Below are 27750 nucleotides of genomic sequence, written 5' to 3'. Positions count from 1 at the left end.
TAATTCTCCCATTTTTTTCTGATTTAAATTCATAGAATTTTTATATTTTCTACATTTTATTTGATGCAAAAACCTAAATGTCTTTGACCCATATATTTAAAAAATACATATTTTAATATAATCATTTTATTTTCAAAAATGTTTACTGAAACATCAACACAGACAAAGAACTGCCTTTAACATGATTTGTTAAAAAATGAAATCAAAATGCATTTTAAATGATGTATTTATATATTTAATTTATTTATTTAGTTAAATATTTATTTATTTAGTTCTAAATAGATAAATAAATGCATATTATTGCTGGGCAAAGATTATTTGAGATTTTATGTTTGTTTTGACCTAATATATGCACTGTTATTTATTTATTTATTTATTGGACAACAGTGTCTTCAGCAAAATGATATCCAAAGATCCCATTTTAAATTGTAAAAAAAAACTATGTTTTTGAAATAAATAAAGACAAATAATTAATTTGAATTATTTACATGTTTACTGATCCAGGATTTTATAAATGTTTCTCAAAATAAAATAGATATTTTTTCAAAGCGGGGAAAAGGGTTTTGTTTTTTGCCCAGACATTTAAAAAGAACATATTATAAAGCAGTACTCACAATATCATAAAACAGTTATATTTTTATCCAAAGGTTATCATATCATCAGAATCTTACATCGACCCATGCCTATATTTGTTTGTATTTACATATGTGTGTGTATTACATATACATAAGAAATATATAATACACACAAAAATCTTATGTCAAAACAAACTTTTATTTTGGATGCAAATAATCTTTGTCAAGCACTAATATACACACATGCACGTTTAATACGATACCTGATATAATGAGGGAACAATATAAAATTTAAGTAAATAAATAATTGATTTAACAGGTACAGAAATATTTACCACTAAAAATGTGAAAGTAAATTAAATTCAATTAATCTTAATTTCTACAGTGCTTTTACAATGTAGATTGTGTCAAAGCAGCTTAACATAGAAGTTCTAGTAAATTGAAAGTAAACGGTGTCAGTCCAGTTTTCAGAGTCCAGTTTAGTGTGGTTTAATTTCCACTGAAAGTCCAAACACTGAAGAGAAAATCGATTATGTAACAAACAAAATGTTCAAGCCTAACACATTATAGCACACTCCCTAACCAAACATCAAATGTCAGACTTCTGCAAACCTTCACTTTTATTATTGAAGCATTCCTCCCCCGCAAACACATCTGCCATATACTGCACACCATGAAACCAGAGATAACTTATCAGATGTGCCAAGACCTGTCTTTTACCCCGAGTATCACATGCATGCGTGTGCATATCACTGTTTGTCCTTTCCAAAAACCAGAAGTCAAAAAGGGACCAACAACAGACCTAATGAATTTCCTCAATACACAAGCCGTCATTCACGTCTGTCAGGAAGATCTGTTGGATTCCCGACATGCCTTTTGCACATTCCTCAAAGCAAAAATCACACTGGATTGAGGAAGAAAGTGTAGGGTACTTACCCTCAGCTCCCAGTGACAGATCATCTTCAAAACTACAGCCATTCTTCAGCGGCCCTGAAAGAAAAAACAAAGACAAGAGCTTTCAGATGACAAACACTCAACAATTTCCTATTCTCATCTCCATTAAAAACACACTTAAGCACATCCAAGCAGCGTTCAATGTTGCTTTAGTTCGCACGCACTGAAAGGTTGAATGTAAATATTTACTCTTTTTCCAGAAATTACCTTACCTACAGAGTTATTAAAGCAGCTGCTGCAGTTCTGAATGACCTGATCCATAACACATTATCCGGCCGTTGGCTTCAGTCGGGTTTAGTGTTAAACTGAGAGGAAACGATCATCTGGAGTGTGTGTGTGTGTGTGTGTGGGGGGGTCTGATATTGGCTCTAAAGCGTTGGTCGCATGTGTGTGTGTGTGTAATGTGCATGCGCTGTTGTGCATTGAGAGAGAACTTGCTCCAAAGTTCACAAGGAGTGGTGGAAAAGAGAGTTGAGTAACCTTTTAGAGTAACACCTATTCATATGTTAACATGTAGATTCTGCACTGTAGAAGCCTATGGAAATCAGTCATCCAGGATTTAAAACAAAACTACTATTATACACATGGAATCAGCCGTGGAACGTGATGGAATTTGGTGAATTTCAGCTTATTCTGTACATTTGAATTTATAGCAATATGGAGTAGTCATTGTGAATATTAAACAGCATAAAGATAAAGGAAATCGAACGACTTTGCATGAAATTAAACACTTTACTTGAGAAAATATGATAAATATAATATATTTGACTTTAGAGTGTACTACTTTCAGTAATAATATTAATTATTACTAATAATAATATTAATAACAGTAATAATTATTATTATCATCATCATAATAATATTTACGAAAAAAAGAAAAAGAAAAAAGTAAACAATTCATAGGCCGAACTTTAAAACCTATGTTTCAAGTTACACCTCAACCAATATTGGATATAAATATATGGGACATTTTAGTTAAAATAAACACAAACACACACACACACACACACAAACACACACAAAAACACAAACACACACAAACACCCACAAACACACACACACACACACACACACACACACACACACACACACACACACATATACACACACACGCAAACGCACACGAACGCACACACGAACACATACACATATGTATACAGTGCATTAGAAAAAAATTATTAAATTCATTTATTACCTCAAAATTCTACACACAATACCCCATAATGACAATGTGAAAAAAGATTTTGTAAAATTGTTGTAAAATTATTAAAAATAAAAAAGCTGAAAAATCCCATGTACAGAAGTATTCACAGCCTTTGCCGTGAAGCACTAAATTAAGCTCAGGAACATTCTATTTTCTCTGATCATTCTTGAGACGTTTCAGCAGATTAATTGGAGTTGGCCTTTGGTAAATTCAGTTGATTGGACATGGTTTGAAAAGGCAAACACCTGTCTTTATAAGGCCCCAGGGTTGATAGTGCATGGCAATGTAAAAAACAAGCATGAAGACAAGGGAATTGACTGTAGATTGACAAAACAGGATTGTTTTGAGGCACAAGGCTGGGGAAGGTTACAGAAAAATCTCTGCTGCTCTGAAAGTTCAAATGAGCACAGTGGCCTCAATCAGCCATAAGTGGAAGATGTTTGGAACCACCAGGACACTTCTTAGAGCTGGTCGGCCGTCAAAGCTGATCGCGGAATCATGAACAACAAGGTGGTCTGTATAGCGTATGTCTTTGTACTGTGGGGGAAACCAGTGCACCCGGAGGAAACCCATGCCAACATGGGGAGAACAAGCAAACTCCACACAGAAATGCCAACTGACCGAGCCGCGACTCAAGCCAGCGACCTTCTTGCTGTAATGTGATAGTACTAACTACTGAGCCACCATGTTGCCCCAATAATGGAATTTCTTGACCTAATTATAAAGTTTTTAAATTAACACAAAGATTAAAAAGCCCTCTACAGCAACTAAACTCTATGTTGGGCTCCACACAATCTATTTGTGTTGGGACAACATGAGTGAATAAAGTTAACTTATTAGTTTTCACAAATTTCAGTGGATTGGACATAAAACAATTAAGTTTACCCAAAAACCTCAAGAATTGTTTCAGCTCATTTCAAATAAGTAGATTAAACAAATGTCATTGTCCAAAAACAAACAAAAATTACTCAGGGGTAGCTCAAATATTTTGTCAGTGCTCTTTGGGTAAAGGATTCATCAAAACAAAAAATAAAAATCAGTCCAATGCACTCTAAAATGTGAATTTTTAAAAAAAAAAGCCTTTATTCATATGGGTGATCCTGAACCAAATGTCTTTGTTTTTGAGTGGAGACTCACCTCTGGACGGACTGCTGCTCTGGTCATCCAAAGAGGCCCCGAGAGGAGTCCTGTTGAAAGATCAAAAACACGTCACATCCTCATTCAACTCGCCAAAACTCCCTCTAAAAATGTCACTTGAGCAGAAACGCATATATATACACACACACACACACACAGACACACACACACGAACACCCTTCCCTCTCTTCATACACAACAGTCGACACAAATTCTCTTGGCATAACAAGCCTTCGTCTTGACACTTACAAAACACTACCTTCCAAATCCCCTGCCACTTTCATCAAGACACCTGCAGATCCAAACAGCGAGGCGAAAAAAACCCACGTAAAATAAAGCTAATAATAGTCCGGCATGTTTCACAACACCACCAGAAGGAAATCCAGCAAACTCTGGTGGTTCAGACACTGAGGTTTCCTGCTGGAGGATGTCGGGGTTATCTGTGTGTCTGTGTGTGTGTCTCTGTGTGTGTGTGTGTGTGTTTAATGATAATGAGCAGGAATTGGGAATAGGACGAGCACGAGGTGTTTTTATTGACCCAGTGTGTGGCGTTGACGTTCAAATAACGTCGCTTTGGTGTCAGACGGGTTTACTGGGGGAATTTACACTGAAGAATTTGATTAAATCAACTCTGGAGGAACAAATCGAGCGTAATAAAAGTTTGTCATTGATTACTCTGCTCATCTCAGAGATGTTATTTTGCTGGTTTTTATAATAGATATATATATTCCACTCAAATGTTTGTGGTTATTAATATTGTATGAAGGAACTTTTACTTTCACTATACCAGAATCAATGCAATAAAACGGTGACAAAAGTGACTGTAGTGCTTTTATAGTTTTACAATGCTTTCATACTGTTACAATAATAATAATAATAATAATAATAATAACAATAATAATAATAATAATAACAACAACAATCCAAAAATAATAATAATATTTATTAATATTAGTATTATAATGTGAATTAATAACAACAACAATTAATATCATTAGTTGATATTATTAATAATAAAAACAGTATTATCATTATGTTACTATTTCTATTATATTAATTATAATAAAAATAAATAAATAAATAAATAATAATAATAATAATAATAATATATTATTAACGTTGCTGTTGTTGTTTCTGTTATTATTATTATTTTTTTTATTATTAATTATTATTAATTGTAATAATAATAATAATTATCATCATAATAATCATATTATTATTAGTATAATAATAATAATAATAATTATTATTATTATAATTATTATTAATTGTTGTTAATAACAATAATATTAATAACATTTATAATTAATATTATTAATGTTATAATAATAATAATAATAATATGGATTAATAATAATAATATTGCAAAAATTGAGAAAAATAACATTTCATAGGTTTCCCAAAAAGTATCTCTTAATTCATAGGTTTCCCAAAAAGTATCTCATAATTCAAAAATGAGATTTGTCCTTCAGCTTAGTCCCTTTATTTATCAGGGGTCACACCACAGCGGAATGAACCACCAACTTATCCAGCATATGTTTTACACTGCGGATACCCCTCCAGCTGCAACCCAGTACTAAAAACAACATCTGGGTTAATTCCAGAGTTTAAAACCCAAAGATCCACACAGCAATTAAATAATATGACAACCAACAACAAACAGTTATCACATTTTCCACACACACACACACACACACACACACACACACACACACACACACACACACACACACACACACACACACACACACACACACACACACACACACACACACACACACACACACACACACACACAMMAATCCATGAAAACAGAGTAACTGACATCAGGCCAAATTACCTTAAAAAAGACAGATAAACAAACATACTAGGCTTCCTTTTAGATCACAAAATGAAAAAACGACAGACAGAGACACGCAGCAGCAATCCTGGAATCTGCCTTTTGTTTTTCCACATGGACGGTTTAAGTTGGCCAAGAGGGACATATATCTAACAAGTAAATCAATAGCTACGTTTCCATCCACCTATTTTTATGAGCACTTTGGATATGAACATAAAAAAATGTTTAATGGAAACACCAAGCTGTGCAAAAATTTAAAAAATGCACATTAAAAAAAAGAGATCATGCGATGATAAGAATGTGTGTGAATGGACAAACCAGCAGGCTGAGCACATTGTAAAACATCCAACATGTTGTTTTGGTCATTCTAAAATGCCATAACCATTTCAGTATTAGTGTTATTATAGCCTTTATTAATTACCTACAGAACTGTCCAGAGCTGGGGTGTCCAAACTACGATTTTTCCACTATGGATAATGACATTAAGCTGTTTCTTAACCCCTTACTCTGTTAACGTAGAAGTGCAAGAGAACATGCAACTAAAGCTCACTGAATTGCACTGTGATGATTCTCTTCGCAGTCGCCACCAGCTTCTTTCACTGTACGAGTTTTACAAGAGTTTGGATTTATCCTAAATGTCCCTGATGAAACGCCGAGCACAAAGGTTTGGCTGCACATACATACATTAAACAAAAGTTCTTTGAAAGTCAATATACAGATATGGCTACACTGAGAAAAATTATTCAAAGATGATTCCAGGAATTTACTTAATTTTTGTTTTAGTTAAGAGGTTGTGAAAATTTGTTTATGTTGAATTTAAACAAATAACTTTAGTTGAACATTACTACATTTCATTTGTTTGTTTAAATTCAACACAAATAAATAGTTTGCAACAATTTTGCAGACATTTTTTTCAGTGTACTGAGAAAGCGCGTTTCTTCACGCGCAGCACTGCAATTTGTCACGCACAGTCACCCGCAGAACTGGTCGCGTTTTCATAGAAAAAAAAATTCTGTGCTTTACGCAATAGACCACTAGGTGGTGCAAGGAACAACCACTTTTCCATTGACTCAGTTGTCATGTTTAGATGCATGTATTTTGAATTTAATGAAAACATTAAATAAACCAAAAAAACAAACAAACGAAAGCTATAATAATTTAGGTATATACAGAATAACAAAAAAAAAAAAGATTTTAGATATTTTCTAAAAACAATAGACAACAGAGATTATAATTTTATTATTAAAAAAAATTATTTATAAAGTAATTGGATACGAAAAAATTAATCAAATCGTGCAAACAGAGCTTTATTTTACAACTGATTTTTTTAAAACTGCAGGTAAAAAGAAGTTCTGTGACATTAAATAAGTGTTTATGCTTTTTTATAACGCGGTAAAATTCAAAAATGAAATTAATGATCACGAAAAAGTAATCAAATCGTTTCCTAACCCATCCCTGCAAAGATGAAACAAATGATGACAGAGAAGTCAAAGAGCAAATTTGCAAAGTGGGAAATCATGGAAATGGAATAGATGTTTTAGGCTGGTGGAAGACGAACAAATGATCCAATTGACAGCCGTTTTTTTTGCTTCTGGCCCTCGGCCCAAAAAGTTTGGACATCCCTGGTCTAGAGCATCTGTGCTCTGCCTCTCACGCCTTCAAACGCCACCACACATTCTTACGTAGCATTGTCTTCTGAAGCGCAAGTCATTTATTAAATAAAGAAAAGATTCACGCAGCTTCTCCTACCGCAGTAAATTCAGTTTTACTGTTGATATTTGATGCCAGTTAATCAGGAAGTGACGATTTTTGGATTTATTTTATAGAAACATAGCTAATGAGCTTTTCCTCTATAGCACATGACACACACACACACACACACACACACACACACACACACGCACGCACACGCACACACACGCACACACACGCACACACACGCACGCACACGCACGCACACGCACGCACACACACGCACACACACGCACACGCACGCACACGCACGCACACGCACACACACGCACACACACGCACACACACGCACACACACGCACACAGACAAAAAAAAAAAAACCAGCAGCCTGGCAGTAAAAAGAGAATACCTAAAAACTCTCAGAGGACAACTTCAGCATTAATAGGCCCCAGTGGACCCAAACAAGCTAACCAAAAAAAATAAAAAAACAGCAGCACAAAGGACAATAGTCAGTCTTCACAACAAACGACTTTCCTGACTCTGGGAAGATCACGGTCTGAACCCAATGAACTATTCACACCATTCTCTCAAATTTACTGCTTGTCAGAGATGCCAAAGACACGGACAGAGTGCTTTTCTCTGCCCTGAACGCATTTGTTTACTTACCAACTCACGTCACACAGCGTGGCCTGTAAACAGTTTTTTTTCTCACACATTTGCATTTGTGCTTTATGAGGTTTGTCAGGTAACTCACCTGCAGGTCCTGAGCCAGTTCTCCACTTGATTTGGATTACGACCTGAGGAGAAAAAAAGAAAGCAAAATACTAGTAAGCGTACCGTGAAATAAACAACTTCATTTGCCTAAAAGCTACAATAAACAAACGGTGAACAAGAAAAAGAAGAGCTGCGATGATGAACAGAGAGTGTTTTTCTCTGAACTACTGCTGTGGTCTGGGAGTCTTTCTTTTTCCAGAAACCTTTATTTGTACTTAATTGGTTTATCATGACTTGCATAGAGAATCAAATGCCAAGTCAAGCAGCCAAACCTCTGTAATCTCTCCCTGCTGCGTTTATTACCACTTCCCGTTGACCTTCCAGCAGAGCTCTTAACCCCCAAAACACCTCAGAACCCACATTTACACTCAAAAAATGATTGTATTCAGGCTACTTATTTAAAACGAGATGAAACACAATTCATGAGATTTTTTTGGGACAACTTAATTGTTTTATGTTTAATCTGCTTAAAATGTTAAGTTAACTTGATTGATTTGTTTTGGGACGACATGAAGAAATTGTGTGAAACCCTGTGCGTTTATTAACACTTCCCATTGACTATCCAGCAGAGCTCTTAACCCTCAACACCCCTGAACCCACATATACACCCAACAAATGATTTTATTCAGGCTACTTATTTAAAAACAAGCTGGAACAACACAATTTTTTATATTTTTTTGGGACAACTTAATTGTTTTATGTTTAATCTGCTTAAAATGTTAAGTTAACTTGATTGATTTGCTTTGGGACGACATGAAGAAATTGTGTGAAGGCCTTCTGCATTTATAACCACTTCCCTATTGACTTTCCAACAAAGCTCCTACCCCTCAAAACACCTGCAAACCCGATATACTTAAAAAAAAAAAAAAACATTATTGTATTCCAGCTGCTTATTAACAACAATCCGAAACAACACAATTATTGAGACATTTTTTGGGACAACTTAATCCTTTTATGTTTGATCAATTTAAATTTGTAAACTTAATTGATTTGTGTTGGGACAACATGAAGGAATTGTGTGAAAGCCTATACTGCAGTTGTTAACACTTCCCTTTGACCTTCCAGCAGAGCTCTTAACCCTCAAAAACACCTTCGAACCCACATATACACTTAAAAATTTATGCAGACTGCTTTCATTAAAACAAGCTGAAACAACACAATTCTTGAGATTTTTTGGGACAACTTAATTGTTTTAGGTTTAATCTGCTTAAAAATGTTAAGTTAACTTAATGGATTTGTTTTTGGACAACAAACAAATTGTGTTAAAGCCGGCAGCGTTTATTACCACTTCCCATTGACCTTCCAGCAGAGCTCCTAACCCCCAAAGCACCACTGAACCCAGATATACACTCGAAAAGTGATTTAAATCAGGCAGCTTATTTAAAACAAGCTAAAGCAGGTCAATGCTTTAGATTTGTTTTTGGGACATCTTAATTGTTTTATGCTCAATCCACTTAAATTTGTTAACTTAATTGATTTGTGTTGGGACAACATCACTAAACTGTGTGAAGGCCTGCTTAATTTACAGTGTAGAGTATAAACATTTATGGTTTGGCATTCTTTCATGAAACTGAAGATCAGCCTTAAACATGCATTTATTTCTATGTGTCTGTTTACAACAATGTTTACGGTAATTCTCAATATCGCCAAATCTTTATAGCCCAATATAAGTTGACATTTACAAAATGCAGACTGTTATCTGTAGGCTTAATTGATGGAAAAGTGTGATAAAAGTAGCTCTGTGATGTTTAAAAGAAGCAAAATGATCTGTATCGAGCAAACAATGTGTTAAAATATTAGGTTTCAGGCTACATAGTGGACTTGCGGTACAAGCTTGACGACAATATGAGCTTAGGTGTTTATTGAATTTAGTCAAAGTTTAGAAGTAAGCAGATTAATGCTGATGATGATGCTGATTAAATCTAATGCCAATACTAAAATCATTATTCAAAATTCACTACTGTTTGCAGGTCTTTGTTTTGTATTTTTCAAGTTTTAAAACATTTCTGTAACAATTTATTATGGTAAGTTGTTTTGTACTCCTTTGCATAGTTACATTTAAATAAAACTACTTATTTATTAATATTATTAATTCTTAATAATAATACAATATTAATAATAATAATAATTAGTGCTGTCAAAATTAACGCGTTAACGCATGCGATTAATTTGAAATAATTAACACGTTAAAAAAATTTACGCAATTAACGCATTTATTTATTTTTTTTCCCTGTTGTGGCCAGGGGCAGACGCCGGGCAGTTTCCCGCTGTTTCGACGTACTTTTTAGGCTGGGCTGATCATCTTCTTATGATCTGATCGGCCCATAAAACACTCAGCAGACTGTCATGTTTTTCTGCCTCAGTGATTGACGGTGCTGTGAGCCGTCACGCTCTGAAAGTAAGATGTTTCTTTTCCGGACAGAACAGCCGTGTGACATAATCCGCAGCCCATTGGTTCTTTTTTTTATTGACATTGGGCTGACCCAATCACAAACTTCCATGTAGGGCTCTGTGTAATGTAGGTGTGTATTTGTAAAATTAGCCGAGAGTCCCGCCTGTTTCTTACGCGCAGGTCCACGCCGCGGGAGAGCAGGCTTTTGCGTCTGCATTCTGCAGCGAGGCACAGATCAATATATTCCTGACTATTCTATCTAGTTACTTATCTGTCCATATAAAAATTTTTTTTTTTTTTACTTTAAATCTGCACCACGGCCCGCGGCAACTTCCTCCTGCTGTTTCCTTAACCTGCAAGTCTTTATTTTGCAAATTATAAAGAATATCTGCTTCTCACGCTCTATGAGGGGTGTCAGTCATGTATTTTAGGATGCACTCGGTCAGAAAGCAAGCGCATGAGATATCATGACATAGTGTTTTTGATCGTCAGCATGATGTAGGCTTATAGCGACAATAATATTTATACAATATGGTTAATATAATGATATTTATACATGACCAAACTAGTGTGCAACTTAAGCAACTTTTTTTTACATTTAGTTTTGTAGTTCGGGCAGAAACACAGATTTTCAATACTTTATTATTATCGTTATAATTTTCCATATCTGTAATACTTGTATTTTGGCAGTTTTTTGCAGTCCACATAGAATCCAACATGGAAATCTTTTTTTTCTTTATTGGCATTGATTGTTTTGAAATTCAAATGTCATTAACATGCCTGTGTTTTTATTTCTGTAATAAATATGGCTGTCAAGCCAGGATCTTGATGGATTATTGTGGGTATGTTGTTTACATGAAGAAAACTGTGTTACAAGTTAAACAAAAATTCTAATAATGAGTTATTTTTTTAATTTAAACAGTATTTGTCTTGCGTTTACAATAATTTACACTCGAATAGCCAAAATTACAAGTTTCAGTCTTTTAAATGCGATTAATCGGGATTAAAAATTTTTTTTTAAGTGCGATTAATTAGTTACATTTTTTTTCATTGATTGACAGCACTAATAATATTACTTATTGATAAATCAATTTAACTTGTATTGCATATTTTAAATCCACACCACATTTGCAATAGTTCACTATAATGGCCACTTGACTGAAATAACAAATTTCAGTAAATCCAATCCCAGTATTATAATACAGTACTTGTTTAAACTACTTATTTAAAATAAGCTGAAACAACACAATTCTTGAGTTTTATCGGGACAACCGAAATGTTTTATGTTCAGTCCACCTAAATTTAAGTTATTCGATTTCTGTAGTATTAAGACGTTTACTTGCAAAGCCCTCCTTATCCTCCAAATAACACATTTATGAGAGAGAGAAAAAAAAAAAAATCAACCCTAGTAATATACAATAACTGTTATATACAGTAGTATAGCATCAGCGACCAAAGAAGCAAACAAAAACATCAACCGTTACTCAAGCATTGTCACTCCAAATTAAACATTTCCAAAGATTCAACCCTAGCACAATATATGTAGTCAGAAAACTCAACCCAATTAGTATATACAGTAAACCTAGTATAGAACCAAACAAACTTGGAAAAAAAGCATTTCCCCAAAAGCTGGATTGTTAAAGTCTTATCCTCCAAATGAAATATTTCAGAACATTCAACCCAAATGAATAGAACCAAACAAACAAGGAAAAACTCAACCACTACTTCAACATTGTACCTTTTTCCTGAGCAAAAAAAACAAATAACAAACAAGCATTTCTCGATTAACCGAAGAATTGTGGCTGTTTCTGAGGCTGTCGAAGTCTCATACTTTGGATTATTCTCCAAATAAAATAAGTCAGAAAATTAAACTCAAATAAGATATACAGTAAATGTAGTATAGAACCAAAGAAACTAGGAAAAATCTCAACCATAACTCAACAACATTGTACCTTTTTCCGATTAAACCAGACAAACTAAAAAAATATATGTATTTTGTTTGTTGTTTCTCTCAGATATATATTGCAAAATGAATATAATTTCTTATATTTTGAAATATTAATGTGATGACAACTCTATTTTTTATGGAAAAAAAATTAATTATAATATTATATAATGCGATGATTTTGTAAAATATTAAACAAATTAAGCATATTAACTAATTAAATAGAACAAAGACACAAATTAAATAAACAGCTCTTTGTGGCTTTCTGGAGAGTCTATTGAGGTACCAAAAAAAAAAAATAATTTTCATCAAAGTTGTCCTAAAACTAGTCAAAAACATCCATTCTTGCCTAAAGACAATTTTGAACATTTTTTTTTATCTGCCTCAAATGTTGAGTACTATATTATAGTATTATCTTCATTACAAAAATAATTCAATACAATTTATCTTTATTAACTGTTGGTTTAGAAATGTTATAACTTATAGTGGCCAAATGGGTCAAATTTGCTTGAAATTGTACAAAAATCACAGACCTTAAACAAATCTTGATTTGTTCTAACCTGTGTTTTCTAGTTAATTACAATCCAAACTCAACATTCTGAACAAACTTGGAAAAAGTTGGAAGCATTTTCCCAATAACTAAAGCACTGTAGCTGTTTCTGAGGCTCTCAAAGTCGTATATTCTAAATTACACATTTCTGAATGATCAATTTAAGTATTATACTGTATGCATGTAGTTGTACATGTAGTTGTTACGACCCTAGCCGGACCCTAGGGGACAACAAACAACAACAACAAACAAAAGTCTAAATTTACACACCCACAAAACAGGAATACACAATCAAAAATAACACTTGCAACTATATATATATATTTTTACTACACCAATCGCCAAACAACACGCCCAGGGTGAAGATATAAGACCAAAAAACCTTGGATAAACCCTGGTACCATTTTCTGAGAAAATGTAACAAACTTGAACAAATATGAATTTTTTTTTATTAACCGAAGCACTGTAGCCGTTTCTGAGGCTGTCGAAGTTTAATAAATTGGTTTATCCCCCAAATAAAATGTCAAACAAAATATTATATGCCGTAAATGTAGTATAGAACCATTAAGAAAAATCTTAACCATTACTCCAGCATTTTACCTTTTCCAAGCAAAACCAAAACAAAATTTGAAGCATTTCTCATTTAATCAAAACACTATAGCTGTTTCTGATGCTGTCAAAGTCTTTTATTCTAAATTACACATTTTTTAATATATAGCCTACTATATCAAGTATTATATATTGAGAAATGTAACACAGAGCCAAACAAACTTGTAAAAATCTCAATGGCTACTCCAGCATTGCACACTTTTCCAAACAAATCAAACGAACTTGATAAAAATAAAAGAATTTCTCCAATAACAAAAGCACTGTACCTGCTTCTGAGGCTGTGGAAGTCTTCTCCTCCATAGGCTGCTGGGCAGACAGCGGCTCTTTTGCGCCCTGGTCCTGAGACTCAGACGCCTGCCAGGAGTCTCGGCTCTGAGCCCAGGCCTTCCTCTTGAATCTGGCAGGGGGCGATTCAACCTCCTCCATGTCCTTGTCCTCGGCTCAAGCGGGACACTACAATGGGGGACGGGTCACCTGAAGATAAGAAAAGAGGGATGGACTCAGACATGAATTACACCAAAACAATCTGCAGACTCAATCACTTTAAAAGGCTTGAGAGCCGTCTTCCGTCAAACAAAAGATACTGTTTTTGAAAGACACATGATGTAAAACTTCTCACACTTCAGAACTGAACAGCATGAGCCAACATGCCTTGGGTGTTGACTGAATGTAGTATATTGAAAAGCACTGTCTAGTCGCATTGACACTCAAAGTACCTTCTAGATAATTTTCCTTCTTAATCTGAGAGCATGCCATGGGTTCAACCCAAAACAGACTGTCGTTAGCTTAAATGTGCATGAAATCCCAATTGCAAGAATAATAACAGTAGTTATTTGTATTGCTTAATGTTATATATGCCAATAAAAAATGATTAATCATCAGCTTTGTCATTTACGGTGAACCATCTCCACCACATCCAGTTCAAGGAGGAGGCCACAGACTGGACAACTGTGTTAACAAGACGAGTCACGGCAGTCTTCAGAGTTGATGGAACAGAGCCTCTACCAGTGACAATTTACCAGAGTAATCAACCTCTTTTTTGTTTACCAACATGCTGTTGGATAACACTCAAAATCATTAAGTTAATCCAGCACACAGCTCTCATTCATGCATGTTACAAACCCCTGATGTTAGTCTTGGGGGTTGTGGGGTTTGACATTTGATTAATTACAATATATTTATATAAACAGTGAATGAGTACAAAAGACAACCAAAGTAATGCCAAAAATGTGTGCTTTTATTTACAATTCCCAAAAGTGAACAACAACAATAAATTAATCAAAAATAAAGAAAGTAATTAAGGCAAAAATATACTATTTACTATATTTACAACACTGAGACAAATAAAGACGGGAAAAAACAAGAGAGCTGGCAGAAGGGACGCGGGCGGCGCTAAAGAAATGAAAAGAACAAAATCCAAACTAAATCTAATTTCCCAGAAGCGTCTAGCTAACTAACTATGTGAAAACAGTATAATTAACACGCGGAGATCTTCCGAGTCCTGACTGTCTACTCTATCTAGCTGTCCAAAAAGTACAAGGAGTGGCGCTCGCCCCTAACCTAGTGTACTAAACAGCAGAGTAGTCCTATGTGTTGCAATGTATGTCACGTGACCTTCTTACCCGTCCGCTACGTCCAAGCCTCGTAAACAACGTAAACTAAGAATGATGTACGAATAACGGACAGATAATGTGCACACAGAAATGGGCAACAACAAAATACACGGTTAGACGGGTTATTTCTAAACGCAAGCGATGAATGCAAAACAAGCCGAAAAAACAGAAAGAGAAAAATGCAAGCAAGGGACTAGCGAGTGGTCTGGCGCGTGCTTTTAACATGGGTGGTCTTTGCTTATTGGGTGTGACGTAAGAGTGACGTAACCGGGGAGGAATGACTGACAGCTGAATGGACTAATGAACGAAACCTTAGAATACATGAAAGTAGATATGAGAGAACAGAGCGAGAGCGAGAGAGAGAGAGAAAAAAAAAAACACAGAGAAACAGAGCACAAATAACACAAATACATAACAATGCATGTAGCACAATTTTAAATAACTTGTCCTTATGACTATCAAATAACATTTTTCAATTATGAGTGCTTTACATGTCAAGTTTACCAAAAGCAAAAACATAATGGGACCCTATCATATACCCGGCGCAATGTGGCGCAAGGCGCGACGCAATTGTTGTTTGCTAGTTTCAGCTTAGCGCAAGAGTCGTTTTGATGTTTTGCGCCACGCTGTTTAAATAGCAAATGCATTTGCGCTTGTATGTGCGCCCATAGGCGTTCTGGTCTAAGGCGTTCTGAGGCGCATTGCTGGCGCGTTGCTATTTTGAGAAACTAATAGATTTTAGTTGTAAACATAATTGTAAAATAATTAATCCAGTAATTCTGTAACATAGAGCACATAAAAAAAAAAAATGACTTAAATTACACTGTGGTGCATGACATCTGTCACATCTGTCATCAATATTGGGAAAATTTTCAGATAGAAAGTAGACATTTAACCTCTAAATAGAGGTACGGAATTGTACCTTTTAGGGTGGCACCACAGTGACAGGCCACTTGTACCCTTAAATGTACAATTTTGTACCTTTTCTTCTGAGAGTGCAGTAACCTAAAAAAGAAATTAACTTGTTTTCAAGAAGGCCCAAAAAGCTGTCCAACAGGAATATATGCATGCTTAGCGAGAACAAAAATTAGAGGGAAAATTTCTTCCAGAAATTAGTGGAAAATCAAAAAAGAGATGAAGGCCATGTGAAGACAAGAACAACAAATAACCAGCATGAGAAACTAATCACATTTTGAGCGGTTCCAAGATTCCTGTCAAAAAGGAGCAAAAGTGAAAGATGAAGGAGAGAGAGAGGGACTGAGAGTCTTAGCTTAAATAGATGATAAAAAAAGTCAAAAAACAAGTTGAGCAGGAAATGTCTGTTTAGTTGAAAGATTACAAGCTGGTGCCGAGTCATTTCCTGTTTTGGATCTGGCACTTTTTGAAGGAACAGATGAGCCAGACCAAATGGGACGGATTTATAATTCAGCTTCAGTTCTGATCTCCCACATTTCACACACTGCTATTAATAGACTGCGACTATTTTTAGACTGATCATAGAAGCGTGGCTAAAATGAAAAGCCTTTTTAACAGTCGTATACCACCTCATTTTATTATTAAAGCGCTGATTATAAGGAAACGGGTCAGCAATAGGGAATCTACCAGGCTTGATTGTAACTTACTGAATCAACATTTTTTATAATCTGCCAAATTGGTTTAGGGGGCCTCAAGTGACTTTAAAGCAGGGGAGCTGTTATGCTTTTTTACACTTTAATATCTTAAATCTTTCAAAAAATATTGTTTTGAAAGGGGAAAAAAGTTTTAGTTTTTTACTCAGACATTTAAAAAGATTATATGCAGTGTGCACAATACCATGATGCCATGAAACCGTGATATTTTAATCCAAGGTTACCATAATGTCAGAATCTTATACCAGCCCATGCCTGAGTAGTTATACTGACACTGTTAAACATTTATTCACATGCAAAACACTCTGTGTGCGCTAAGAAAGAAAAAGCATATCAAATGCTTGGCTCAATCATAACTCTATAATGCGATGATGTGTGAGCTTTCGGTTTCATTTTCACTGCTAAGTGCGGTTCATCTTTCCCATGGGGCTCCCAAACAATCACCCTGTTTCACAAACTGAATGTTGTTTACAAATGTGTTACCTGTTATTCAAAGCCTATGCAGGTTCTGATTACTAAAGTAGAATTCATTCACATGCGCGCACCCGCCCTCTCTTTGGTAAAAGGTCAGGGTCAGTGGGGCTGCTCGATTTTGGGAAAAATCTTAATTTGGTTATAATTGTAATCACGATTGTTCAAAACGATTACTGTTGAAGTCAAATTTATTTGCGCTCCTGAGAATTTTTTTAAAATAAATATTTCTCAAATGATGTTTAACAGAGAAAGAAATTTTAACAGTATTTCCTATAATATTTTTTCTTCTGGAGAAAGGCTTATTTGTTTTATTTCGGCTAGAATAAAAGCAGGTTTAAATATTTTGAAACCTATTTTAAGGTAAATATTATTAGCCCCTTTAGGCAACATATATTTTTTATTGTCTGCAGAAGAAACTACTGTTATACATGACTTGCCTAATTAAGCCTTTGAATCACACTTTGAATTTTAATGCTTGTATTTTGAAAAACATCTAGTCAAATATTATGTGCTGTCATCATAGCAAAGATAAAAGAAATCAGTAATTAGAAATGAGTTTTTAAAACTGTTATGTTTAGAAATTTGTTTAAAAAACCTTCTTTCCATTAAACAGAAATTGTGGGAAAAGGGTTGCTAATATTCAGGAGGGCTAATAATTCTGACTTCAACTGTATACAGTTATTTTCCTCCCTGCAAAGGAAAGAGAAATAAATACAATAGAATAAAAATATGAAACATACTGTGATTTAAGCATCTTCACCCTAAGAAAAACACTTTAGCTAAAAAAGTCCTTAAGTCGAGAGCAGTAAGGGATCTTCTCCTTTTGGTATTTGATTAATAATGATAAAAACAGGCGGCAGCAGGAATAGCGCGCTGTCACTTTAATGGTTTCTCTTTCACGTTTCTTTTGATCCTCAACTCGTTTGTTTATTACAAAAATGAGGCTTAATATGAATAATAACTAAACGCCGCGTTTTAACACCTATTTGACCATTAAAGCGCTCGCATTAAGATGACTTTAGATGCTCTGCTCGTCGCAGTGTGTGAATGAAACCGAATTCTGACCGCATGCTTCTGACTGTGTGCACACACACACACACATACACACACACACACACACACACACACACACACACACACACACACACACACACACTTACACACACACACACACACACACACGAGCATGCGGTAAATAATGGAATAATCGTTTATCTTGATTAATGGTTTTTCATAATCGTCAGAAGCCAAAATCGAAATCGGATTTTCGATTAATTGCACAGCCCTAAGGGTCAGCTCACGTCACATGTGATTTTGCAGCCGTGAATACAGCATTACATTAATATAGAAATGGCATTTTTGGGTGAATTATACACCTTATAAATACAGTATGTGACATTTTTCACCATTTCAACACCATTGGTGTCCACGTTGCTGAACAACATGTAAAACAATGTGAAAAGTTGTGCGGCTGCCTTTGATGCTCTCCTGAACTTAAATATATGATTGGCAGAATCGTAGAAATGCTGGATTAAGATCGTCTAGGGCAGTGGTCCCCAACCCCCGGGCCATGGACCGGTAGCGGTCCGTGGATCAATCAGTACCGGGCCACACAAGAATCATATATCTTTAAGTTGGCAGATAAAGTAGCTGCATTTAAAGCCAAACTGGATTTGTGAGGACGGCGCGTGAACAGAGGCATATTGGACACGTTTCAAACATTAGCAGGGATTTTGTGTGAGACTGAGCCTGCGCCCTCACTCACCAAGCTGGTGCATGATCACCAGTCTTAGCTGCTAAAGGAGTTTGAGCGCTACTTCCCAACCTCAAACGTTATCTGCCTAATTTCTAGCAGCTAAATGTGTCTGGAAAAATATTCTAAGGCTTTTATTCTCATAAACCACGTGGACGTGAATGCGCACTAGACTTGTACGCGCTCTTTCCGGCAATCTTCCTTCTGCTATTACCCCCAGATGGGACCATCTCATTGCAAAGAAACAAGCTCAGGGCTCCCACTGATTTAGCGTTATGCACAGTTTTTGATGTTATAATATGTTATATTGTTGGAGCAATGTGTTAATAAAGTTATTTCTTCCTAATGTTATAATAGCATTGTAATGTTGGAGCAATATGCTAATAAAGTTCCATATGAGTACACAGTGGATTCATATTTATTATTATTATTATTATTATTATTATTATCCAGAATGGACGGGGCAACCATTACTGCATCCAAAATGGTGAAAAGCCTTGGAGTAACGATTGATGACCAACTAAACTTCTCTGACAACATTTCTAGAACTGCTCGATCGTGCAAATTCGCACTCTACAACATCAGAAAGATCCAACCCTTCCTGTCTGAACATGCAGCTCAACTCCTTGTTCAAGCTCTTGTTCTTTCCAGACTGGACTATTGCAACTCTAACAACTAACTCTATCAAACCTCTTCAGATGCTTCAGAATGCAGCAGCACGATTGGTCTTTAATGAACCTAAAAGAGCACACGTCACTCCGCTACTCATCCATTTGCACTGGCTGCCAGTTGCTGATTGCATCAAATTTAAAGCTGATGTTTGCTTACAAAGCCATTTGTGGCTGTGTCTCTTCTTATCTGCTCTCACCTCTGCAGATTTATGTGCCCTCCAGAAACTTGCATTCTGTGAATGAACGTCGCCTCGTGGATCCATCCCAAAGAGGTAAGAAATCACTTTCCCGAACGCTCGCGCTCAATCTGCCCAGTTGGTGGAATGAACTTCCTAACTGCATCAGAACGGCAGAGTCACTCGCTGTCTTCAAAAAGCGACTAAAAACTCAACTATTTAGTCTACACTTTCCTTACTAATATGAAACTCCCTCGCTGACTCCTCCACTAACTACAAAAAAAAAAAAAAAAAATTACTAATGCTTTCCTTCATAGACTTTAAACACCTGAATTGTTGCTCTTATAGTTGTGTAAATTGCTTCCTTGTTCTCATTTGTAAGTCGCTTTGGATAAAAGCATCTGCTAAATGACTTAATGTAAATGTATTAATATTTCAACCCCCAGTCCGCAGTAAAATTGTCAAGTGTTGACCGGTCTGCAGTTAGAAAAACGTTGGGGACCACTGGTCTAAGGGGTTAAATCCAGATCGCAATCTTTTTTTCGATTAATTGTGCAGCTTTACTTTGAACATTTTATTTTGAGAAACATTTAGAATATTTTGGAGCAGTAAACATGTCAGGCTAAATCATTCAAATAAACCATTGGCTTCGGCTCTTGTTTAAAAGACATAGATTTCTTTACAATTTAAATCAGCATCTTTGTAGTTTTTCTGCTGAAGATACTGTTACAAAAAAAAAAAAATAATAATATTATACATACCTTAGGAATGGTATAGCAGAAAATGTTGGCGGTTTTAAAACAGCGGTATACCTTGAAAACGGTTATAGTCACATGCCTAATTATTACTATATAAAATATACTGTATTTTTTATTTTATTTTTTTTTTTTTAAAGGGACAGTCTAAGTTTCCTCTAAACATCTGTTCACAGTTTCAAATCCCACCAAAGCTTATGTTATTTTTGGACTCCTTGATAGAGTGCATGTCATTTCTCATTGGAGAAAGTTAAACGGAAGCAAATGTTACATAGATTCCTTAAAAAAAAAAAAAAGTCAAACAGCCCTTTTCTCATTAAAAACAACATTAAAAACAAATTGTTTATCTGGGACGCTCAATGATGAATTACTTTAGCACAAAAATATGCCTTCTTTAGCATCATGTCAAGCGTCATTTAGGCTATACATCGCATTAGCAAACGTTGATTAGCCAAGAACAACATATCCATTCACATCTTTTTAAGTCCACATATTAAAAAGTGTGAGTCATAACACCACTTTGCAACACTCTGGCAAAACAAAACCAAATGCTAACATAAATAGAATCAAAACAGTTAAGCCTGTTGACAAATTGAATAAGGAGACAACACAAAAGTCTTTGTCTGAAAGCCTTGCAACATGCTTCATTCCCTTTCCACAAACAGCATAGTTGTTTAATTGGATAAACGCAGCACAACTCGTGCTCTCCGCTACATTTTGGACCTGTGTTTTGTAAACATGCAGCAGACTTACATATTCTGCTTTAAATGGGTAGATGCTTGAGAAGAAGGATGGAGAAAGCAGCGACTTCACATAGATAAGTGCTACTAAGCAACGTCAAGCATCCGCTCATCCACCAATCACAGAACAGATGCAGAGTGTTAACTGGGGGAAAACTTCAAATACACAAATAACAAACCGTAAACAGAATGCTCCGTATTTCCCGGCAATCCAGCTGTGTTTTTGTTATGAAACTGGAGTTACGCAAGATATTTACATAAGCACTGAATATTCAGCTTTTATTTTTAAATCAATCTTATATTAGTTTTTTTTATTTTTATTTATTGTTGTTTATTATTGTTTTTCAAGTCACAGCTAAACTTTTAAAGGTAAACCACTGCAATTGTACTTTCCCAATTGAGAGAAAAAAAAGAAGCCTAAAATAAAAAAATTTTAAAAAATTGACTGATTTGTGGAACCCCTAAAACTAAAAGCACTATTAAATATAAATATGTATAATAAAATTGAAAAAATAATTATAATCAGAATTATTTACATGATATAATTGTAAAATTAATAGCAATACTATTATAATATTAAATATAACATTGAATAATTATGATCTGAATCATTTACATAATATAAATGTAAAATAATAACAGTAATATTAACAATTAGACATGAATATTATTATTATTATTAATATTATTATTAGTAGTAGTAGTAGTAATAATAATTATTATTATTATTACTATTATTATTAATAATAATTATTATTAATATTATTATTATAACAATTACAACAACAATTATTATTATTATTATTATTATTATTATTATTATTGTAACACAATAATAAATCAATAATCATATAATAATAATAATAATAATAATAATACATTATTAATATAATTACATTTACAACAAATTTTAATATTAATATTGTTATTACTAATATTATATTATTATTTATAATAATAATAATGATAAAATAGCTTTTGCTGTAATGATCACAAATAAAATTTATAATAACAATAATAATAAAAATATTTACAATAACAAAAAATGTTACTATTATTAAAATTACTATTATTTAACAATAATAATAATAATAATAATAATAATAATAATAATAATAATACAATAATAATATACATTATTATTGTAATAATTACAACAACAAATCTTACTATTTTAAACAACAACTATAACTTGGTTGCTGTAATTAGCATAAGTAACAATAATATTAACATTAATAATAATAATGATAATAATTATTATTATTATTATTATTATTATTATTTTGATAATTACAACAAACGTTACTATTATTATTATTGATAACAATAACCGATAATAATAATAATAATCATAATAATAATAACAATAATAATATTAACGACAACAACAACAATAATATTAATAATAATAATAGTAAAATATTTATATAAATTATTATTGTGATAATTACAACAACAAACATTACTATTTGAATAATAATATGTATATTAATAATGATAATAATAAATTAGCTGTTGCATCTGTAATTATCATAAGTAATAATAATATTAATAAAAATAATGATTATTATGATAATTACAACAAACGTTACTATTATTATTACTATTATCATTATTAATAACAATAATCCGATAATGATAATAATAATAATAATAATAATAATAATAATAATAATAATATATTGATTGTTGTGTTTGTTATTATGATAATGAGTCAAAAATATAATAATATTTTGTGTGTGTGAAACCCCCAATGGAATCTAATATATAGTAAACATGAATAATAAATTTGGCTATAATAATATTAACTAGAATTGTACATTTCCTAAAGGAAATGTGAATGGGGTTTGCGTGGCAAATCGATGGGGTACAAAATGGTACTAAACTGGGCAATAGCACTGGAAAGGTAAGAAATGGTGGTTGCTAAGATGTTGCTAGGCGGTTGCTAGGGTGTTCTGAGTGGTTGCTAGGTGGTTGCTAGGGTGTTCTGAGTGGTTGCTTAGTGGTTGCTAAGGTGTTGCTAGGCGGTTGCTAGGGTGTTCTGAGTGGTTGCTAGGCGGTTGCTAAGGTGTTGCTAGGTGGTTGCTAAGGTGTCCTAAGTGGTTGCTAGGCGGTTGCTAGGGTGTCCTGAGTGGTTGCTAGGTGGTTGCTAAGGTGTTGCTAGGCGGTTGCTAGGGTGTCCTGAGTGGTTGCTAGGTGGTTGCTAAGGTGTTGCTAGGCGGTTGCTAGGGTGTCCTGAGTGGTTGCTAGGTGGTTGCTAAGGTGTTGCTAGGCGGTTGCTAGGGTGTCCTGAGTGGTTGCTAGGCGGTTGCTAGGGTGTTCTGAGTGGTTGCTAGGTGGTTGCTAAGGTGTTGCTAGGCGGTTGCTAAGGTGTCCTAAGTGGTTGCTAGGTGGTTGCTAAGGTGTTGCTAGGCGGTTGCTAGGGTGTCCTGAGTGGTTGCTAAGGCGTTGCTAGGCGGTTGCTAGGGTGTCCTGAGTGGTCGCTAGGCCCTTACTAACGCATTACTAGGCGGTTGCTAGGCGGTTGCTAGGGTAATTTGGGTGGTTGCTAGGCAGTTGCTAGAGTACCCTGGGTGGTTACTAGGCAAGCCTCACATACATGCCTGATAAAATATTAATACTTAGTGAGCATTTCTAGCAAGTTACAGTACTTGGCTAGTCCATATTAGCAAGTAGCTAGCCACTGCTAGCATGTGTACCATATAGGACGTTCCGTTTGCTAGCATGAGTCAAACGAGCCAATCCCCAAGTCTCTACGATGTTCTGATGCTGAGATATAGCTGTTGATGAATGGTTGCTAGGGTACTCTGTTTTGTTGCTATAGGCGAGGTTACATAGTGAACTTGAATGTGGTTGGCTGTCTAAGTCAGATGAACCAACCCCCATGTCTCTATAACACTTCTATGCAAAGATATGCATGTAGGCCTATTTTAATGGAAGTCTATGGGACCAATTTGGGGGCGTGGCTTGTGAGCTTCATTATCATATTGAGATGCTCATTGGTTGTCTGAGTCCCATGAGCCAACCTCTAAGTCTAAAGGACACTGCTAAGCAAAGATATGCATGTAGGCCAGTTATAATGGCAGTCTTTGGGACCAGTTTGGGGGCGTGGCTTGTGAGCTTCATTACCATATTGAGATGCTCATTGGTTGTCTGGGTCCAATGAGCCAACCCCTAAGCCTATATGACACTGCAATGCAAAGATATGCATCTAGCCCTATTATAATAGAAGTGTATGGGATCAATTTGGGGGCGTGGCCTGTGAGCTTCATTATCATATAGTGATGCTGATTGGTTGCCTGAGTCAAATGAGCCCACCTCCATGTCTCTATGACACTCCTATGTAATGTTATAGATGTGTGACCTTTTTAATGGAAGTTAATGGGATGTGCAATGGGATGTCCCACTCCTTGTTAAGTCAATGGGGCAGTTATTAAGGGTCTTTAAATGGTTTGGGGGGGCGTGGCTTGTGAGCTTCAAAATCATATTGAGATGCTGATTGGTTGCCTCAGTCAAGTAAGCCAACCCCCAAGTCTGTATGACACTGCTATGTACTGTGATTGACATGTGAGTCAAGAAATGAATGGGAGTCAATGGGCCATGTAAATTCAATGGGGACCCCTTTGGGACGTCCTAGCACCCCATGGGTACAACTTATACCCCTTTTTGGGGTATGTTCTCATACAGGCTGCAACCCCCTACAGATGTTGCGAATCCCATATTTCTACGAATTTCACACTTGGCGCTACAACGCTTTAAAGGTCGTCCCATTTCGCGGCGCGTTAAGTGCTCTTCTAGAAAAATGAATGGGAGTCAATGGGGCCAATGAAAGTCAATGGGAGAACTTTGGGACGTCCTAGAGCCCCAGAGGTGCAACTTATACCCCCTTGCGAGGTATGTTCTCACTTAGGCTGCAACCCCCTACAGATGCTGTGAATCCCATAATTCTATGAAATTCACACTCGGCGCTGTGATTCGTCAAAGTTCGGCTCAATGTTAAGTCTATGGGATTTTTGGGCAGGTTTTTTGGCCCCTGCGGGGCCAAAAAACCCCCCACCGCTTATAAAAGTCATAGCACACCATTCCCGATAGAACCGGACGATTTGACACCACTTTCAAGGGTCTGGGGCGAAAGCTGCGGGACAAGTTACGCGCCGAACTTTTGGCAGAATTAAGAATAATAAACCACAATAGTAAGAATGGACTTTGCCTAAGGGCAAACCCCATTAATAACCGATATGATAAAATGTAAGTATATAAAAGAATAAGATTTTATCTTGTGTTATCATTGCTTTTAATGCTAACCTATAACAGCCAAATATATATTGCAATGTAAATGTAAAGTGAGTCCTGGGTCCTTTGTTTTTACAGTCTTGTGTTTGAAGAGAAAAAGAAAACTGCATAACATATAGCTGGATGTCAGAGCTGTGAGAAAAATCAGTAACCTCCTAAGTTCCACCAAATAAACACAATGTCACGAACATATTTTATTATTTTGAAATCTGTCGGCAAAAGCTCATTCGACTGAAAATTGCTTGAAAAATGAGGACTATATTTAAAACGCTGCCTGCACCCCACACAATTCTTGCTATGACCTCTTTCTATTGAACTGAGGAGCGTCCCAGTTCCCACATCTCGTTTCCAGATTGGACCGGTTGCTCGTTGTGTCCGTCCTCACGTCCCTAAGGCCCCCAAACAAAAACAGGCCTGGGACTCTAAGTCAAACAACAGCACATCAAAAGCACATCATAAGAAACATCCCTCAATTAATGCATCATGATTACTTAAACAGTAAATACTGTAAAGACCACATCCGGTACAAATAGCCACTGGATGATTTACCGAATATTTACAGTTTTATGACTTCATTAGACAATAAAAGTTTACAACAATTATTCTGGAAATAATTCTTTCAATAAGCTTTATTGTCAGATTAGTGTATGATTCATGTTTAGATTCACAAATACAAAAGTATTAAAGGGAAAATTCATCCAAAAATTTTAGTTTGCTGTTACGAACCGCACAGTTTTGCTGCGTGTATGTTCTTTCTGTCTTTCTCTTTCTCTCTCTCTCTCTCTCTCTGTACCGGCCCTGTCATTTTCTCAGGTACCGCCTACTTTGGAGCACTATTGGCTGACAGGACTGCCAATCCTAATCAACCATGTGACGATGACTTCTCTCTCTGCCAATCGCGTTCGTTGCAGAGCCCTTTAAAAACGGAAGCGGCAACGGGGAGAGATCAGCTGTTGTTGTTTTGGCGTGTTGTCTGTTTGGTGGTGTCCGTGTGCGTTGTCGCTTTTACTGATGTGTGGTTTGATTGAGATCTATTGATGTTGACTTTAAGTGAGTAACTGATGACTTTGAGTGAGATTTGTTTGAGAGTTCTGACGTGTGTTTCTGCATCTATAGCCCGCTAATGCTCCATTCAAAACCTTCTGTGACTTGACAAGGGAGATCTGGAACAACATAGTAAGTCACGTGACATACATATTTGCACGCAGGATTATTGATGTATAGACACACTAGTTAGCGAAGTGCGCTAATTTTGTATTTTTATTTATTAGTTAGAGTAAGTTCAGGGCGCTTTGCGCTGAAGACTTTTCTTTTCATATTGTTATTTTCTTATTTAGTGGATTGGGGAGGAGATTAAGGGAATGTTTTTGTTATATTTATTTCTTTGATTTCCATGCGCAAACTTCAGTTCCCTCTCCTATTTGTCTTGGTTCTTTTCAAATTTATCTTATGGTTTGTAAATATTGTAAATAATGTGGGAGCAATAAATCTTTTGCGGTGCTAATTTGTTGTTTGGTGTTTTCTTTTGCCATTCTTCAACATCAGTTTATACTTTGGTCATCTTTATGTTACTCCTTTTAATACCCTAGACAAATTGCCATCAAGGATCGTAACATTTGCGGTTAATTTACTTGCATAGATGCATAGTTTTGTTTCACAAGATCTCGATTAGTGGTGCAACTGATCACAAATTTCACAATTGGGTTCACATTATGGGTTTTAAGTCAAAGATCGGACCATCGTTCAGCAAAAAGGGGAGACAATTAAAAAAATGTACTTTTTGCTTACAGGGCATCAATAAAGATGCACGATCCCTTTACTTGGATCGGATATCGGTTCAATATTGCATATTTTTGCAGGATCGAGTATCAACCAGCTGATACCAATCCAAATCCGATCTTGCGGATGCGCTAAATTCGGTGCAATTTAAGCCAACAAAAGCCACAAAGACAGCCTATTTAAAAGTTATTTTGT

At 35.3% G+C, this 27750-nt stretch overlaps 1 protein-coding gene across 6 annotated transcripts in view; it reads right to left on the bottom strand.

Moving 5' to 3' along the window:
* The window catches only part of itprid2 (ITPR interacting domain containing 2), a 117162-nt gene that overhangs the window by 50532 nt on the left and 38880 nt on the right, over positions 1 to 27750 (bottom strand). For 2 of the 6 annotated variants that reach the window (XM_073913156.1, XM_073913157.1), the window contains exons 2-5: positions 13940 to 14147; positions 8158 to 8200; positions 3871 to 3920; positions 1512 to 1565 (exon numbers count right to left, since the gene is read on the bottom strand). In XM_073913156.1, the coding sequence (XP_073769257.1) occupies positions 1512 to 1565; positions 3871 to 3920; positions 8158 to 8200; positions 13940 to 14099 (307 nt within the window). In that variant the 5' untranslated portion in view covers positions 14100 to 14147. Of the gene's footprint in view, positions 1 to 1511; positions 1566 to 1741; positions 1978 to 3870; positions 3921 to 8157; positions 8201 to 13939; positions 14148 to 27750 lie in introns of those variants that run through there. The other 4 variants (XM_073913158.1, XM_073913159.1, XM_073913160.1 and 1 more) reach the window with 4 other exon arrangements.

The sequence above is a fragment of the Danio rerio genome, chromosome 9, assembly GCF_049306965.1.
Source record: "Danio rerio strain Tuebingen ecotype United States chromosome 9, GRCz12tu, whole genome shotgun sequence".
Taxonomy (NCBI): domain Eukaryota; kingdom Metazoa; phylum Chordata; class Actinopteri; order Cypriniformes; family Danionidae; genus Danio; species Danio rerio.
The sequence above is the reverse complement of the archived record's forward strand: the minus strand, read 5'-3'. Positions and strand labels throughout refer to the sequence as shown.